General features: G+C 41.3%; 1 protein-coding gene across 5 annotated transcripts in view; it reads left to right on the forward strand.

Annotated features, from left to right (window-relative positions):
- The window catches only part of WDFY3 (WD repeat and FYVE domain containing 3), a 278,171-nt gene that overhangs the window by 248,690 nt on the left and 11,674 nt on the right, over positions 1 to 17,807 (forward strand). For all 5 annotated transcript variants that reach the window (XM_059173438.1, XM_059173447.1, XM_059173443.1 and 2 more), the window contains 8 exons: positions 1,478 to 1,631; positions 5,746 to 5,837; positions 6,062 to 6,274; positions 9,330 to 9,477; positions 10,737 to 10,891; positions 11,838 to 11,996; positions 14,281 to 14,460; positions 17,522 to 17,704. In XM_059173438.1, the coding sequence (XP_059029421.1) occupies positions 1,478 to 1,631; positions 5,746 to 5,837; positions 6,062 to 6,274; positions 9,330 to 9,477; positions 10,737 to 10,891; positions 11,838 to 11,996; positions 14,281 to 14,460; positions 17,522 to 17,704 (1,284 nt within the window). The remainder of the gene's footprint in view (positions 1 to 1,477; positions 1,632 to 5,745; positions 5,838 to 6,061; positions 6,275 to 9,329; positions 9,478 to 10,736; positions 10,892 to 11,837; positions 11,997 to 14,280; positions 14,461 to 17,521; positions 17,705 to 17,807) is intronic.

Consider the following 17,807-nt stretch of genomic DNA (forward strand, 5'->3'; position numbering starts at 1 on the left):
TGCCTTACAAGAAGTCCTATGAAGTTTCAGTCACAAAAAATAGTGAAACATAATTCAAATGACATTTCACTGTATCAGAATTGTTGAGTAAAACAAGAGCCAGGGTCCTTTAGTCAAAGAAGCAAATACCATGTGCTTTCCAGCCAGGTATATGGAATTCAGACTTACCTGGTTTAAATTAGCAACAGATGTTTTAAAAATATAGTCTAGCTCATTTGCTGTCTTCTTTATTATAACTGCTTTCCTCCACATTCTCTTTCATTTATTCAGCAAATATTTATTGAATATCTACTATGTACCAGACACTGTTCTAGGTACGTGGAAGATATCAATGAATAAAAACAAAAGCCCTACTTTGTACAACATACATACTTTAGTTGAGGGAAACAGACAAGAAAAACAACAAAGAAATACATCTTAAAGTGTTTTAGAATACAATACATGCTATCAGAACATACGGATCAGGGAAAGGGACTGGGAAATACAGAGTACTAGTGGGTGGTAGAAAAGGGTGCAGTGCAGTTTGAAATAGAGCAGTCAGAGTAGGTCTCCTTGAAAAGTGGCAAGTGAGCAAAAATTTGGAGGGCATGAGGCAGTTACTCATGCAGCTATCTGGAGAAAGTGTGTTCCAGGCAGAGGGCCCCAAGCCAAGCAAGTGGCTAAGATGTTTTAGGATGAGCAAGGAGCCCACTGTGTCTGGAGCAGAGTAAGTGGAGGGGAAATTCAGAGGATGCCCTCAGACAGGTAACGAGTCAGATTGTGTCAGGTCTTGGCGGCGTAGTGTATGGACTTTGGTATTTTCCCGCGGTGAGCTTCAGTGTAAAGACAGATTCACTGTGTCCACTGAAAACACAGCAACAGGGAGTTCGACTGAGGAAGGTATATCTGTGAGGCTATGTAAGAAATCCCTTTTCTATTTGAATTTGTTACATATATCAAAAAGTTATATATAACTTTCTTAGTTTTTCTTTCTTTCTTAGTTTTTCACCTAATCCTTAACATTGTGAGCACTTGAATGTCATGTTAATTTATAAAATCAGTCTAATATATATATACACACATATATGTGTATATACACACACAACTTGAATATTTTCAACTGTAGATGGCTACATTAGAATCTTGGTTGGTTTTCTTTAAGAGAGCATCATGAAACTATGGAAGAATTCATGATTCATATTTCATATTCTTGCCCTCTCAATAAAAACTCATTTTTTAGTGACTTTTCAGAGTCTTTGTATTTAGGTTTCACTTTGATTACAAAATACATGTATTAAGCACTTTGTCAGAAACACCCCTAAAAGAATTCATTTTCTTTTTGTGATTATTTAAAATTTTGTGTGTTTGACATAGGATGGGGGAAAATGGAATTGTCACCAAATGTATTTACTTGGGTTTATCGAGCCCGTGAGCTTGACAGAAGCCATGAAGTGTGGCGATGGGGCTCTAACAGAGCAGTGCCTTCTTCCATCCACAGGGAGGCCATTTCGACCTGGCTGACCGGATGTTCCACAGTGTGCGCGAGGCCTGGTACTCAGCATCAAAGCACAACATGGCAGATGTAAAAGAACTTATCCCCGAATTTTTTTACTTACCAGAATTCCTGTTCAATTCCAACAACTTTGATCTAGGTATGTACAGCTGTGGTGCTGTCATCGGAATACTACTCTGGAAAGGACCAATAGAAATGTGACTTTCCTGAATAGTGTGTGCAGTACGCACAAACAAGGAAAGACTTCCTTGTGGTTTCAGCAGCTGTTATTTACTATAATTGGGTGTGTGGGAGTAAATATAAAAGGAAAAATACATTTATGCCCAAAATAACTGTTTCAAATGTGGAGTCTTGGGAAGATTTAAAAATTGACACAGATTGCATCTAATGCTCAGAATATTATGATTTCAATAAAAACAAAGGGGAGGTGAAAATTTATTTAAAAATCCTTATGGTTGAAATTAATAGCCAAAAATGATATATCCACATTTTTCGTGTATTGTTTTAATCTTACGTATTGCGGGAGGCATTCTCACATTGCATGCTGATATGTTTTAAAATTAGAGTTTTAGAATAACTTCAAGTTAATTTCTCTTTTTTTATCGTGTTAGGTTAGTATTATCTAGAAAAACAGAAACAAATCAATAGTCCTAAAAAGGAGAGAAATTTCGTCAGTACTCTGCTCTCTTTGTATAATCCAGCAGTTACAGGAAATAGATTTGATTTTGGCTGCAGTTTTTTGGAACATAGTTTGCTGATCTAGGTTTCTGAGTATTTCTTTTAAGACATATCAAAATTCCATTGTTTCCACTTCAGAATATTCCTGCCAGACTTTGTTCTATTTTTGTATATTTTTCATACTTCATATCATATTTAAGTGTTCAACATATAAATCATTTCTATACTACCTCAAAGTTTGTTAACAGAAAATTTAGAGAAGTGTTCATATTTGATACATCTGAGTGATTTTTCTTTCTAAAAATAGTTTTTTAAATAATTTTTGTTGCTTGTCCTTTGGCAGTTCTAACTTTGTGAAATTATAGCTCCAGAGCTAATCGGAAAGGTAGTAAGACTCTCTTAATAGCCCCAGCAAAAGACCTGAAATTGAGTCCAGTCCAGACCACTTACAAACTGAACTAAATTATCCAGTTTTATATAAATAAATTAAGAAAGAGTCATGTATTTTTGTCATGCTCATCTTCATAATAAATCATCTTCTTTCCATGAAATCACACACTTTAAAAAACACTATTCACATATAAGAGCTAAAAGTGTAAACAAAAAAAAAGCTAAAGCTGTAAAACTCTTAGAAGAAAACATAGGGTTAAATCTTAATGATCTTTTATTTGCTGATGCCTTGTTAGGTAGGATATAACAGCACAAGCATTAACAACTGAAAAAAAATGACTTGGACTTGATCAAAATGTAAAACTTATACATCTAAGAGCATTATGAAGAAGGTGAAAAGAACACCTCCAGAAGGGAAGAAAATATTTGCAAGTGATGTATCTCATAATGGCCTAGTGTCCTGAAAATAACTCTTACAACTCAACAGCCAAAAGATAACCCAATTAAAAAATGGGCCACTGACCCAGGTAGACATTTCAGAGAAGTTATACAAATGGCTGTGAGAAGATGCTCAACATCATTAGTCATTAGGGAAATGCCAGTGAACATCATGTAGGTACCGCTTCACATCCACTGGGATGGCTATAGTGAAAGCAAAAAAGCCACAACAACATAAAAGAGCAAGAGCCGATGAGGGTGTAGAGAGAGCAGAAACTTCATGCACTGCTGGTGGGAATGGGAGGTGGCTTAGCAGGTGTGGAAGACAGCTTAGCTTGGTGGTGTCTCAGAAGTTAAAACTGAAATCACCATATGACCCAGGAGTTCCACTCTGAGGTCTATATGCAAAAGAACTAAAGACAGGGACTCAAGCAGAGTACCTGTCCACACCCGTTCAGACCAGCATTATGTACAATAGCCAGGTGGTAGGAGCAGGCAGGCCACATGTCTGTCAGTGAATAAACAAATTGTGAAATGCACATACAGTGGAATGGTACTCCATGGAAAAGTGTGAATTACTGATACACACTATAACACAGATGAACCTCAGAAACATGATGCTAAGTTAAAGAAGACAGACACAAAAGATCATATAATGTATGATTCTCTTCCTATGGAATATCCTATATAGGTCAGTCTTATAAACAAAGAACACAGAGTGGTGGTTACCCAGGATGGGGGGAGCAGGCAGGAGGAATGGGGAGCCACTGCTTAATGGGTGCAAGACTGCCCTGTGGGGTGATGAAAATGTTTTAGGGCTAGATAGAGATGGTGGCCACACAAAATTATGAATGTACTAAATGCCACTGAATTGTTCACTTTAAAGTGGTTAACTTTTATGTTAGGTAAATTTCACTTCAATTACTTAAAGAAAGAAAGAAAGAAAACCCCCAAAACAATGTTTACTCTTTTTATTATCTTTAAGTGATATAAAACAAAGAGCACTTGGTTTTTTCCCTGGCTCTGGGATGAGTAACATTCCCCCCGGTCTTCTTATCTTTATACCCTTGGATATGGATTTACATGGAAGAGAGCTGCAAAGTACCAGAATCAGACCAAGAGTATACTACAGAGTGTTCTCTTTAAATTTTAAAATTGCCGCTAGTGCAGGTGAAATAAAATGATACTGTTTAAATATTAGGGATGATTAGCACATTTTTTAAAAAGTAGATTATATGTCAAGTCTAGAGACTTGGGTGGAATTTCAAAGGGAGTGGATGCGGGGTATGAATGAGGGGGAGGGATGGTAATAACTCGATTGTTTTATTTTTTCTTAAGTCATATGGTAATTTTTCCAACCAAGTGAAGACATCACTTTAAACTGATTTTTATGTTTCTCACTTAATATCACTTTGTCAATAAACCATCAAATACCAGTGACAAGAACAAGATTGTTTCTGTGGGAAATATTTTTATTGGCCCTCACTTGAAACTGCCTTTGTGTTCTAGAATTTGAACAATTGTACTTTTCTGAAAATGTCTAATACAGCTGTTTACCTAACCAACTACTGTTGAACTAGTGAGTCAACATTATTATTCATAGAGTCATTTTTTTTACATTGATCACCTGATTTATATCTGGGAAAGCTGTAGGCTAAAATTAACTTTTTGGCCTTTACTTCCAAAAAATGAAAAGATAGGACCTGTTTCCTGAGATGCCAGTCCCATTTAATATGTTTTGTGGTAGACAGGTTTTATAGCAAATACTTCCTTTAACATTTTTCACATTGTCTAGCTATGATTTTTAACAGTTTCCATGGAATAAATATCACGTGGTATGATTTTTGTTTCTGCCAGGTAGCCCCATAGTTTTTCCAGATTTTTTTTTTTTTCAGTTAAATGATGTACTAACAGCAGAAGCTTACATTTCAGGTTTTATTTTTTTAATGAGAATCCTTACAGCAAAATATATGTCATTTCTACAGAGCTCTCTCAAGAGTTTAAGAATCAGAAATAGGAAATACCACATGTGTTGCATATATTTCCAGAAGACTGGTATTTTTATTTCCTCTTTAGCAAAAGAACACTCAAACTCCTCAGTGACTGAGTAGTTAGGTATTCCTTCAGTAACCTCTTCCATGTGAGATGCAAAATTTTGTCAAAACATTAAGAGAAGAAATTCAGTACTGGTTTACTGCTGATGACTCACCAAGCTCTAAGCATTCAGGAAAAGCCCAAATAATGGAAGATTTAAGAGAAATTGCTAATGATCTTCCAAATGCGCAGTCCTGAGGGGATAGAATTTGAGCAGTTTTTACAAACTCAAAACAGTAGGTTCACTAAATGTTTCGTTAAAAAGGAGTCCTGCAGTCAGTTAAATTTCAGGAATATTGTGTCTAATATCCCTCCTGGAGAGGCACTCTGCCTCTGAAGAATCTTACAGGAAGAAACATGTTTAACTTTGCATAACTCAGCATTTTCTGAAGTCATTTGACAGGGTGGGTCCCTCAGGTTTGCTAATGCTTAATAATCTCTCTGAGGGAATTCTCTAAGAAGCAGACCTAGGGAAATAGCCGAGTAGCTGATCTCAGGGTCCTTTCTGATGGTAAAGTTTCATAGTTCTGGTAATGAATTTAACCCACTATTTCTGTGTTACTTTAATATAAAGTTACTGTTTCTTTATTTACCATCTTACTTAACTTTATTTACCATCTTTCATTGTCTTTTTAATTTATCTAATTGCACAGGCTGTAAACAAAATGGCACTAAGCTGGGAGATGTTATCCTTCCACCGTGGGCAAAAGGGGACCCACGGGAATTCATCCGAGTCCACCGTGAGGTAATGGGAGCATCCTTTGTGGTTGAATTTGGATTTCAGTGGGTTGTTGATCACAGTACAAAGAGAGGGCCTTGAGCAAGATACCACCCATTTATTCAAATTACAGATATTGTTCTTACAATTTTTAGTTATTTCAGTTCCTTATGATCACTGGCCAATTCCTTTTGCTTTCTGAACAAGTATGACTTGTTCCTATGACTGAATGTGTGTTTTTGAAATTACAGGCTTTGGAATGTGATTACGTGAGTGCCCATCTGCATGAGTGGATTGACTTAATCTTTGGCTATAAACAGCAAGGCCCTGCCGCGGTAGAAGCTGTAAATGTCTTCCACCATCTTTTTTATGAGGGTCAAGTGGACATCTACAACATAAATGACCCACTGAAGGAGACAGCCACTATAGGGTTCATTAATAACTTTGGTCAGATCCCTAAACAGGTATGGATATTCTTATCATTGATGCTCTCAGTTTCATTTTTTAAGCTCTAGTATTGCTGTAAATGAAGAATGACCATATAGCAAGTTTAGGCTAAGTTTTTATTGAAGAGCCCTGCCACCTAATAGGTTCAGTAGCTTCCACGATTATTGTTTTCTCCTCCTGTTTTGCAGGCTAGGTAAATAGAAATGTTGTTCAGAGAATTTCCCCTCAGACGAGTACAGGGAGTGCTTTCCTATATCTGCCCAAGACCTGCAATCAGGGAAGAAGATGGGGTCTGGGGGTCTACAGCACACAGGATGGGGTTCCATTCCAAGACCAGCAGGAAGCCAGTGCTGACACTGAGCAATGAAAGGCATGGTCATATTTAGACTTTATTATTTATTTATTTATTTATTTTAAGAATTTGTTTTTAAGTAATCTCTACACCAGTGTGGGGCTTGAGCTTACAACCCCGAGATCAAGAGTCACATGCTCTACCGACTAAGCCAACCAGGTGCCTCCATATTTAGACTTTTTTTGTTGTTTTTTTTTAGGTTTTATTTACTTATTTGACAGAGAATGAGAGAGACAGAGAAAAGAAAAAACACAAGGCAGGGGAGAGGCAGAGGGAGAGGGAGAAGCAGACTCCTCACTGAGCAGGGAGCCCGACATGACACAGGACTCCTCCCAGCACCCTGGGATCATGACCTGAGCCAAAGGCCAATGCTTAATTGACTGAGCCACTGAGGGATCCCCATACTTAGACTTGAAAGATCATTCTGTCTATGTACATTAACTAGAATTAAAATAAAAACTGAAAAATAAAGATCATTCTGTTCATAGTCTCATACACATGCCTACACTCTAGGGGAACCAAGTTAGGAGCAGAATATCACCTCGGAAGCTCTTAGTGACAGTGGAGGGGACAGACAACAGTGATCTGGATTAGATTAGTGATGCAGGTGTGATGAGTGCTCTCGTAGGAGGGTGCTTGTGTGGGTGTGCCAAGAACCAGCCCATGACTGGCTGCTCTGACCACTGTCTGGAACCCAAACAGGAAGACCGAGAGCATGGCCACCCGGCACCCACATGCGGTAGATCCCTCACCTTCACGGTGAGCACAGCCCTGTTAAGAGACTTCATGCGCCGGGCACACCAGGATGGGGTGATGCACGAGGAGGAGCCAACCCCGAAGGAAAGGCACTCTCTGCTGGCCTTTCAAACTACCTGCCTTTCCCAGGTGCCCCAGGTCTACACTTTGGCCTCCCGGTCCTTCTCTGTTCCTGCCCCAGATACCTCTCTTGGACTCCCTTTTTGTACATTAACCAACTTAGAGGTTTCCAGGGTCGATGTTTGGGAACAATCAGAACAATGGCCTTTCTCTGGATGACAGATAGCAGGAGAGCCTATAACTGTACCGTTCACAGTGCAGTCTGATCTACCAACCGAGTAACTGTGTTTACTTTGGAGGGGTGGTGCAGAGGGAGAAGGAGAGCCCAAGCAGGCTGCATACCCAGCCCGACACAGGGCTCGATCCCATAACCCTGAGACCAAGGCCTGAGCCAAAACCAAGAGTCGGACGCTAACTGACAGAGCCACCCAGGCACCCCAGAATTGTGTTTGCTTTTAAACTTGAATGCTTATTGATAAACTCCAATCCCAGCTGAAGAATTGTAGTTAAGCCTTTCCTTTTTTCTGAGGGTTACAAGCACAGGAACTGTTTCATACCCTCTGAGAAACAAATATTCTGACCAGAAAAATTAAGACACATGCACTGTCACAGATTTTAGTCCCACTTTTGAGTTTAAGAGGCAGACTTAAACTCTGAGCCTGGGAACTATAGTTCGAGAGACTGATAGAGTCCTTCAAAGTATGCCGTCCTAGAAAATCTAGGTCTAACGGTCAGCATATCCATACATTGTTATAAACCCTGGCCTGGTGAGGTGTTTTATCCTTAGGTCCTCTTAAAAGTTCTTCAACAGGAGCTCAGTCGGTGGCTCAGTTAGTTAAGTGTTGGCTTTGGCTCAGGTCATTGTCCCGGGGTTCTGGGATCGAGTCCTGCATGAGGCTCCCTGCTTGGCGGAGAGCCTGCTTCTTCCTCTCCCTCTGCCTGCTGCCCTGCATACTTGTGCTTGTTCTGTCTCTCTGTCAAATGAATAAATAAAATCCTAAAGAAAAAAGAATTTATTAAGGTGATATCTGTATAAAAAAAGTTTTTCAGCAAATGTCCATTCATGAACATGCTTTAAAGTAGGGGAGTCCTTTTATACAACTGTAGAGTCTGTGTCATTTAGAGAAAATAACAGAACCCTGAAACATGTAGACAGGAACAAGGGGTTTAAATGTTTGGGTGCCTAAAATGTCTTTCTCTTTACAAAGCATTTTTTCTTCTGGAAATCCAGAATGTCACATTCATAAAGTATGAAGGTTTTCTAGTCATTTTAAGTCTCATTTTATCTAAGATTGTCCAAATATCTTCCTCAGATAACAGTTTTCTAACAGAAATGGCTCTGTACCTATTTCGAAGATCTACAGTATTTAAAAAATAGTCACCTTAAATGACTATTTTCTTTTTTTCCCCTTACACCACTGCAAAGTAAAAAGAAGGCATTCATACTTTCAACAAATTAGTAGCATCTAAAAGACACCTAAATGATGTCACATAAAGAAAGGCCGTGTTGCCAGAAATAACTCAAAGAGAATGTCACTCTGCCCTCAGTGGTACAGAATGGTGTCTGACTATAAAGAACTGGTTACTTTTTAAAATTATTGGAAAGTAATGGTTGATCAACTATAGTTTGAGATTTACTCCTGAAAAGTCAGGAGATCAGAAGAGCATTGAGCATGGTGGTAACCCAGGTTTTCATGGTCCCACCCCTGCTTACTAAGATGGGAAACGTCCAGTATCCTTCTGAGTCTCCTTAAAAGTTCTTTCCTTAAATGGGAAAGGTGATGATGTTGTCCTTAGTGGTCATTGTGAAGTGTAAGTGAAATAAAAACATAATACTTGGCATGTAAAAGGGTTCAATAAATGTTAGCTTTCATTGTAAAACGTGTCATCCTCTCTCATCCCAGTTATTTAAGAAACCTCACCCTCCAAAGCGAGTGAGGAGCCGACTGAATGGAGACAGTACGGGTGCCTCTGCTCCCCTGGGGTCTACAAGTGACAAGATCTTTTTCCATCACCTGGACAACTTGAGGCCTTCTCTAACACCTGTAAAAGGTGAGGTGACAGGAAGTCAGCCTTTGCTTCATGATTCTATGGGAGTAGTTAATAGTCACACATGTGCCTGAAAACATTAGTGTCGGTTATAATGAGTGCTATACTTTTTATGATAAATCACCAAATACTTGTTAGATTTTCTCCTTTTCCTTTTGTTTTTTTTTTTTTTTGGTTTGGGTTTTTTTGGTCTGTTGGATTTTTTCATCAAAAAGAACCAGATTTCTCCTCCCTGCTAAGATAGCGAAAACTCGAATAGACCAAATCTTGTAGCTCAGCTTTATATTATATATGCAGAAAAGCCTTTGTAATCTTCATTTATATGTGTTCTGCCAATTTAGAAATAGCAGTTGAAAGACTGCATTTTTAATATGCGAACTTAAAGTATCTGTCTTTTATCTAATATGATTATGAGTTATCTAAAAGTACCTTCTCAGGACTCCTGGTGGGCTCAGTCCATTAAGCATCTGCCTTCAGCTCAGGTCATCACGATCCCAGGGTCCTAGTTGAATCAGGCTCCCTGCTCAGTGGGGAGCCTGATTCTCTACCTCCTTCTGCCCCCCACCCACTCACGCTCTCCCTCTCTCCCTGTTTCTCTTTCACTCTCTCCCAAATAAGTGAATACAATCTTAAATAAGCAACAAAATGCTTTTCCAAGTGTATATTTTTCTTAGAGTGAACAAAGGTTTTTGTAGAGTCTTGAGGTTGCCACTGTTAAATCTAAACATTGGAGTGTCAACGTCTGGTTAATTAATAGGCTGCCAGCTCCGAGCCATGTTGCCTCATGACATGGACCGGCCTGTGCCAGCTGCACTCAGCACCAGTGATGGTCATGGAGCACTGGTGTGCTCAGCAGAGAGTCGGACCACTTGGGGGATGGCATGTCCTTCCTTCAGGAAGTCTTAGGCTGGATCTCATGTGGGAAGTGCTGCAGGCCCAGATTGGTTGAAGGTCTGTGTACAGATTCTGGAGAGCATCCCAGATTACTTTGTTCAGTCCCGATGGTCAAGAAGACAGGCCAACTGCTAGGAGCCAACCCCAGGGGGGTCAAGAGACAGGAAGGCCGGAAGGAAGCCCTGCAGAACACCTGTCAGGGTCAATGTCCATCATGCAGAAGCCAGCCTCTCCCTCTAAGGTCATTTTGTCCTAATGTATGTGTTAGGAGGCTTGATTCATAGGAATATTTGAGGTGACGGCCTCTGTAGGATCATGAGGTTCATTTTCCTTGTCCCTATTCTGATCTGTTGATTTGTTTTTTACAGAACTTAAGGAGCCTGTGGGCCAAATAGTGTGCACAGATAAAGGCATTCTTGCAGTAGAACAGAATAAGGTTCTTATCCCACCAACCTGGAACAAAACTTTCGCTTGGGGCTATGCCGATCTGAGCTGCAGGCTGGGAACCTATGAGTCAGACAAGGTTTGCATTGTTTCTTGCTCACTCGTTTAATCTTGCTCTTCTGTGGTTTGGATATCCTGCTTGAAAGGGGTGGGAAGAGCCCAGGCCAAGGGCTAGTCACCTGCTCCTCCAGAGCCCAGACGAAGGGAAAGCTTCACAGCATGAGATCAGGTTAAAGGAGCTAGTGGACAAGGTGGGTTTCCTACAGAACAAGCTGCTTTTGAAAAGTTGTGTACTGAGTTCTAACAGTTTCCCTCCCCCACAAAGAGTTCCTCCAAGAGGTCCTTAGCCAGCCAGGTAGTCAACATTTTTGACCACTACAAGAGCCTCTTTATGGTGAATCACTGAAAGCCCACTTACTGCTTCAGTAAGCTTAAGTGGCAGATGGAAAACCCATCAGCCCATCACCCAAGTGGCAGCAGCCTCTGTGTGGAGTCCCACATCAGCTCTTGAGAGGCCCTGGGTTGTGCCCATCTGGTGCTCTGTGCTTGCCCTCTGCTGGTCCCCTCCTGATGGCGGGCAGGATCTAGTTTGCGCAAGTCTGTGCATTGCGCTGTGACACAACCCTGTGTAGTTAACCTCATTAAACGGCAGCCCTCCTGATTCCCGCTTACCTCTAACTGGATACAGCAAACACATCCTTCTACCAGATTCTCCCCTGGATCATAGACAGCATCATAGTCGGAACGTCATTTTCTAGGACTGGAGAAGCTGGAGACACCCACTAGGAGCAAAGTCCTTGTCATTATGGTTTCTCACAGCAGCTGTAGTTAGGAGGCCGTAGGGTTCAGGGTTCATGGCAGAGCCTCAGTGGAAATGCTGCAGAGTGAATCCAGCCTGGAGTGTACATGCATTTGCCTGTGAGGTGCCTGCCTGGGGGCTCTCCTTCACTCAGTGTGCTCACTGGGATCCAGAAGTTGATAGTACTTGATGGCACATGTGTCTCACGTCTTGTTTTATTTTACAGGTGGTGACTGTTTACGAATGTTTGTCTGAATGGGGCCAGATTCTCTGTGCAATCTGCCCCAACCCCAAGCTGGTCATCACAGGTGGAACAAGCACAGTTGTGTGTGTCTGGGAGATGGGCACCTCGAAAGAAAAGGCTAAGACCCTCACTCTCAAACAGGTAACAGAATAAACGGAAGATCGACATACCCATCCTGGCAGCCTGCACTCTAGAGAAGCCTACAAAGCTTCTTTAATTCCAAGGTGCTTCAGATATAATGGACAAAATTTAAAAAAATAATGTTCTTTTGCTAGAAATGGGTCTTTAAATAAAGGAAATGAAATCAGGCAGTACTATTTCTAAAAATGATCTAAGCTGGTCCTTTCTTAAAATCTGAAGCAAGCTGTCTTTAGGTAATATATTATTTAATATGGGGAGCTTGGGGGCTCAGTCAATTGAGCATTTTTTTAAATTTTTTAAAAAAGATTTTTATTTATTTATTTGACAGAGAACGCAAGTAGGCAGAGGCAGGTAGAGAGAAAGAGGGAAGCAGGCTCCCTGCTGAGCAGAGAGTCTGATTCGGGACTCCATCCCAGGACCCTGGGATCATGACCTGAGCTGAAGGCAGAGGCTTAACCCACTGAGCCACCCAGGCACCCGAAAGTTAGATTTTTGACTGCGTCAGGAGTCGGTACCCCTAACCTCCATGTTGTTCAGAGTCAGCTGTGTTGCCCGTAAATTGGATTTTTCTAATCAAAATTATGTTTGCTATTGATTAATATTATTTTCCTTCTGGGCAATTTCCATTCAGCCAAACCAGTAACTCTTTGATTCTTTATCTCTTTCCTCATTTATCATTTGATTACTTATTATCTACTTTCACAAAATTTTATCTAAAGCAAATACCGTTTATAATTAGGCCATCCTTTTTTTAACATTTGATTTGTGAGTGAATTTGCTATAAAGTTTTTTTGATGCAATATACATCTAAGTGTATAAGACAAATTTGAGAAGCAGTGTAACAATATCTGTCATTTATTGAGCACTTACTAAGTTCAGAGCACTATGCTAGGAGTTTAAAAATGTAAAACTCCAGTCCTCACAATTCTGCAGGGTAGTTGATAAACCCTGTTGATTCCTGGAAATACCACCACTTGAAGAGATTCAGACACATGCCCCAGTCACATTTAGTGTAGAGCCAGGATGTGAATTCAGTTCTGTGGGACTCTAAGGCTATTTTCAAACCAAATTTAGACAGTGGTATCTTAAATGTCTGTGGAAGGGATGGAACCCCTTTGCATTTACACCACTGGTCATGTGTATCAGCCAGAAACGTCAGTGGTTGCTGAGTCTAAAAATGGGCCACATAAAAAGATATTGTTGTTATGAGCAAATGCAGGGTTCACATTGTAGTTTGCTGATCCCAACTCTCTGGCTCACAATATTTTCCATTTAGAAAATGGACTTTGAAGCTAGTGTCCCAGCCAGTAAGCCCTCAGGAAAAGTCACTTCTTATTTAAAACAGCCTTCTGGGGTTTACTAAGCATACAGAAAGGATTTATATATGACCAAAAATTGTAAGCCAACTCATTATTTAAGTAGTTAAATACTCAAGAACTTTTTTTTTTTAAGATTGTATTCATTTATTTGAGAGAGAGACAGAGTGAGAACACAGGCAGGGTGAGGGGCAGAGGGAGAGGAAGAAGCAGCGTCCCCACTGAGCAAGGAGCCCCTTATAGGCCTCGATCCCCGGACAGTGGGATCATGACCTGAGCCGAGAGCAGATGCTTAACCGACTGAGCCACCCAGGTACCCCAATACTCAGGAGCTCTTAACAGTAATCTGAATCTTCTCTGAAATGCTTGTTCTCCCACATTGCCATTTTGCTGGATCCTGTTTCTCTTCATGTTCTAGCAAAAGACAGAAGTTCCTGTTCTAGTCTGAACAGATCTCTTGGGCACAGATGTGTCCAGGTTAGTAGCAGGAGCTCAGCACACTTCCCTTCATCTTGCTAGGACCATGTACCATCACCATGCAGGCCTCACTGTGTGTGCATTTTTTTAAAGATCCATCCAGTTTTAGTTCCTTTGATGAACAGGAGACCGTGGCAGAAAAGAATCAATGCCCAGTTTTTGCGGGGGCCATAGCTAATGCATTTCCATGTAGAAATGAGAGGAAGAAACACAAACTGAGTTGCAGCTGCTATTCTCCCTTCTAAGATTCTAATCCAGGTCTGGGAAAGAAGTGATGTAAAAAGGGAGGTCAGAGCCTGCAGAGTCCCCCAGACTTCTCTGTTCCCCTGGCAGGTTGAGGCATGTATAGTCGGTAAAGAAGGAAGACATGGCAGACACTGCTACTGCCAGCACACGTTCCCTTCACTCCTAGTACATCCAGGACCTTCTGGAGCCCCTCAAGGAGCACAGTCATGGTGATCAGCCTCGTATTTTTCTGTTCTACTTCATAGGCCTTACTTGGCCACACGGACACTGTCACCTGTGCCACAGCATCATTGGCCTATCACATAATTGTCAGCGGGTCCCGTGACCGAACCTGCATCATTTGGGATTTGAACAAACTGTCCTTCCTAACCCAGCTCCGAGGCCATCGAGCTCCAGTTTCTGCTCTTTGTATCAATGAGTTAACAGTAAGTATTCAATTGCCCACTTGGTTTATGGTTGGGAAGACAAGTATTTCTGGCTAATATAAACAATAAATGGCTGTTTTCTATGTTGATAGACACTCATTTCATAAATGCTACTACATGTTTTTTGATTTATGCAAAAAGAAAATGGATATTAAAGTTTGTAACTCAAATACCTTAAAATACATTTACTGCTGCATACCTTAAAGAGCAAGATTTGGTTAAAAACTATGTTCTAGAATAGGCTTTTTTTTTTAAATAAGGAATTTGTTGGATCTATTAAGAATGTTAAAATTGTGGGACACCTGGGTGGCTCAGGGGGTTAAGCCTCTGCCTTCAGCTCAGGTCATGATCTGAGGGTCCTGGGATCCAGCCCTGCATCAGGCTTTCTGCTCAGCAGGGAGCCAGCTTCCCCCCTCTCTCTGCCTGCCTCTCTGCCTACTTGTGATGTCTCTCTCTCTGTCAAATAAATAAATAAAATCCTTAAAAAAAAAAAAAAAGAATGTTAAAATTATGTTGAAATTTTTATGAAATACATTCAGATTCTTTATTTACTATGTAAGGTAAAAAGAGTAACATTTGGGTAACCAAATGAGCAGAATTGTTATAGGACTATTTTGCAAAGTTAATCCCAAGCTTACTGAAGAATATTATCTCTTCTCAAAAATAAATATTTTATATATAAATAAGTGAGTCAGCATAAAATAAATGCACAGGCCTGGGAGTTTCCCCATGGAGACCATACCCACCTGAGGTGGGGTGAGGAGAGGAGAGTCATTGCTGAGCTGTGTGCGGAAGCAGGAGAAGCTAGGGGTAGGTTATACAAAGACTAAGGTCCCTGTGTCTGCAGGACAGGTTACCACGTCCGTATGTTGGTGATGCCCACGGATGCAAATCAGTCTTGTAGATTGACCAGAACTCCCCAGCCTCACTGCTTTTTCGCTCTGCATACTCATTCCCTCCCTTACCCTTAGCTCTTTCCTGGGGTCCTCTTGTGTCATCCCTCATAGCCACATCATATCATCACCCACACAGACAGCTTTCCTTTGGAGGAACGTAACATCATTAATTTCTGCCAGAAGGTACCGAGTAGTATGCTTTTAGTCAATACCTTGTAGTCTGTCAAAGAAGGAAAAAGAAATTTAGTTGTAGTAAATGGCACGTAGAGTATCTGATAATAATAAGAGTGGTTAGACCAGGCAAAGAAGAGGGAGTATGCAGGGGTAAAAATCAAATTCATTTTTTGGTATATCTGAAAAGTTTGAGATGCTTTTACAACAGCATCTTGGGTTGGTTCTACAAACACATGTCCCTAAGACCTGGCCAGGTTCCTCTGAATCAAATGCTTTATGGCACAGTTTTGAGCACTTTGTTTTAGAGTCGTTTTTCACTTAAATGCTGAGAATTTCATTTGTAGTTGGTCATTATTCATGAAGTTATTCTGCAGTGGATTGCACTAGTTGCAGCAGACAACACCGATGTGTTTGATTTTTCCCTTTTACAGTGCTTTTGTATCTCTTAATAATGCATGAAAAGATTTCTATTTCTGTCATATTTTTGCAGCCAGTATCAAGTGTGCTTATTTCAGTCAGCGTTTGGGGCATCAGCGACCTTGTGGCTGCCCTTTAGCTCCTCCTATGTTTGGTGCCTGTAGCTGCAGGATTTGCTCTAATGCTCTCTCATTGAGGCACCCTGGAGCGCTGCGTCTCTCGCAGGGCAGAATAGAGCAGCGGCCTCTCCTCCATGAGGCCATTAATTACAGCACAGCTGCTCAAACTCACTGTACGACGTGGTTCAGTGGCTGAATCCCAGGTAGACATAGCAGTGCTTGGCTAAGTAACACTTTTGTCTGGGCTTTGGTTTAGTTCTTGCCATTGTGGTAGAAGGACAGAGGGAAGAAGAGAACAGTAACAAGACCAGCACAGGGTGGTTTGGGAAAGCCCCAAGCCTCCTTATCTTGCCATCCTTGGCTCCCCTTTCCCTTCTTCCTTGAGTTGATGCTTCTGTTTAGCTTCTAGTTTCTCCCTGCTTTGGATGGCTGTCTTCCTATTTCTAAGTCCCATGTGCCTGAGGACTGTACTGAGATTACCCAGGGCATTTCTGGAGTTGGTGCCTAGCATCAGTGACATCCAGGCTGCCTTGGGGATAAGAAAAGCAGCATGGTGTGGTACATAAGCTTCGGGGCCAGAAAGGGCTGGATTCAAATAGCTAACCTCCTAGGTGTTGACAGGATGAAATGGAATGTCAGAAGTGTCCTCTACTCGAACTGACACACAGTAGATGCTCTGGAAGTGTCTACATTCCTGTAGCAGGAGTGGGCGGGATTCTCACCAGGTTGGGTAGAGCCCTGCCTGTTTGAGTTTTAGGGAAGAACTTGTTCTTTTCTATCTTTGGAGCTTACGAACACCTGAGGTAACAGCTTAGGGAGTCTGCAGGTTTATCCAGTTGGCCAAGAAGTGACCTATATTCTAATTTTCTTTTTTTCCTCATCTCCTCCCCTTATTATGAATATAAACTATAAAGTGGGATGCTACAGTGCTGCCAACATTTCATCGTTATTTATTGAAAAGGGAGATAAAACTGTATCTAGACTGAGAGATTTCTCTTCTACCTTATGCTGTTGGTGATTGGACTCATTTTGTAAAATTCAGCAGAGGTGGATTCCTGGTCTAAATGAAAGATAGAAATGGGTTTTTGTATACAAAGTGAGGCATGAGAGTAGTGCCTCACTCCTAGGTCATAGGCAGCTTTCCCCGGAGTAAAGCACGATACAGCAGTGTGCTGGGGCATATGCTGAGAGCGGGGACGGGTTCCAACCTGTGTCTGCATGTGAGACCACCCCAGCCACAGCATCCGCTCCCCCATGAATTCTTTAAGAGGCCTCTTCGTTTGGTGTGTTTTTAGGTCAGCAAGCACTTCCAGGCTACTTCAGAAATTCCGAGCCACCAGTTGAAGAACTTAAAAGGTTTTTTTGAGAGCTAGGCCAAAGGTTGACTTTGCTTCTGAAACCAGAATGTGCTACGCAGGGAGCAAAGAGAGTGAAGAGGCTGTTTTACTTTCTCAGGGGGACATCGTGTCCTGTGCTGGCACATACATCCATGTGTGGAGCATCAATGGGAACCCGATTGTGAGCGTGAACACGTTCACAGGCAGGAGCCAGCAGATTGTCTGCTGCTGCGTGTCGGAGATGAACGAGTGGGACACACAGAACGTCATAGTAACGGGACACTCAGATGGCGTGGTCCGAGTAAGTTCTCTATAAGGAAATGTGCTAGGCGCTCACCGACCTGATTATCTGAGACCCATGGAGCTGTCCACGGTGAAAGATACCTGAACAGGTGGTGGTGGTA

The sequence above is a fragment of the Mustela lutreola genome, chromosome 1 (assembly GCF_030435805.1).
Source record: "Mustela lutreola isolate mMusLut2 chromosome 1, mMusLut2.pri, whole genome shotgun sequence".
Taxonomy (NCBI): domain Eukaryota; kingdom Metazoa; phylum Chordata; class Mammalia; order Carnivora; family Mustelidae; genus Mustela; species Mustela lutreola.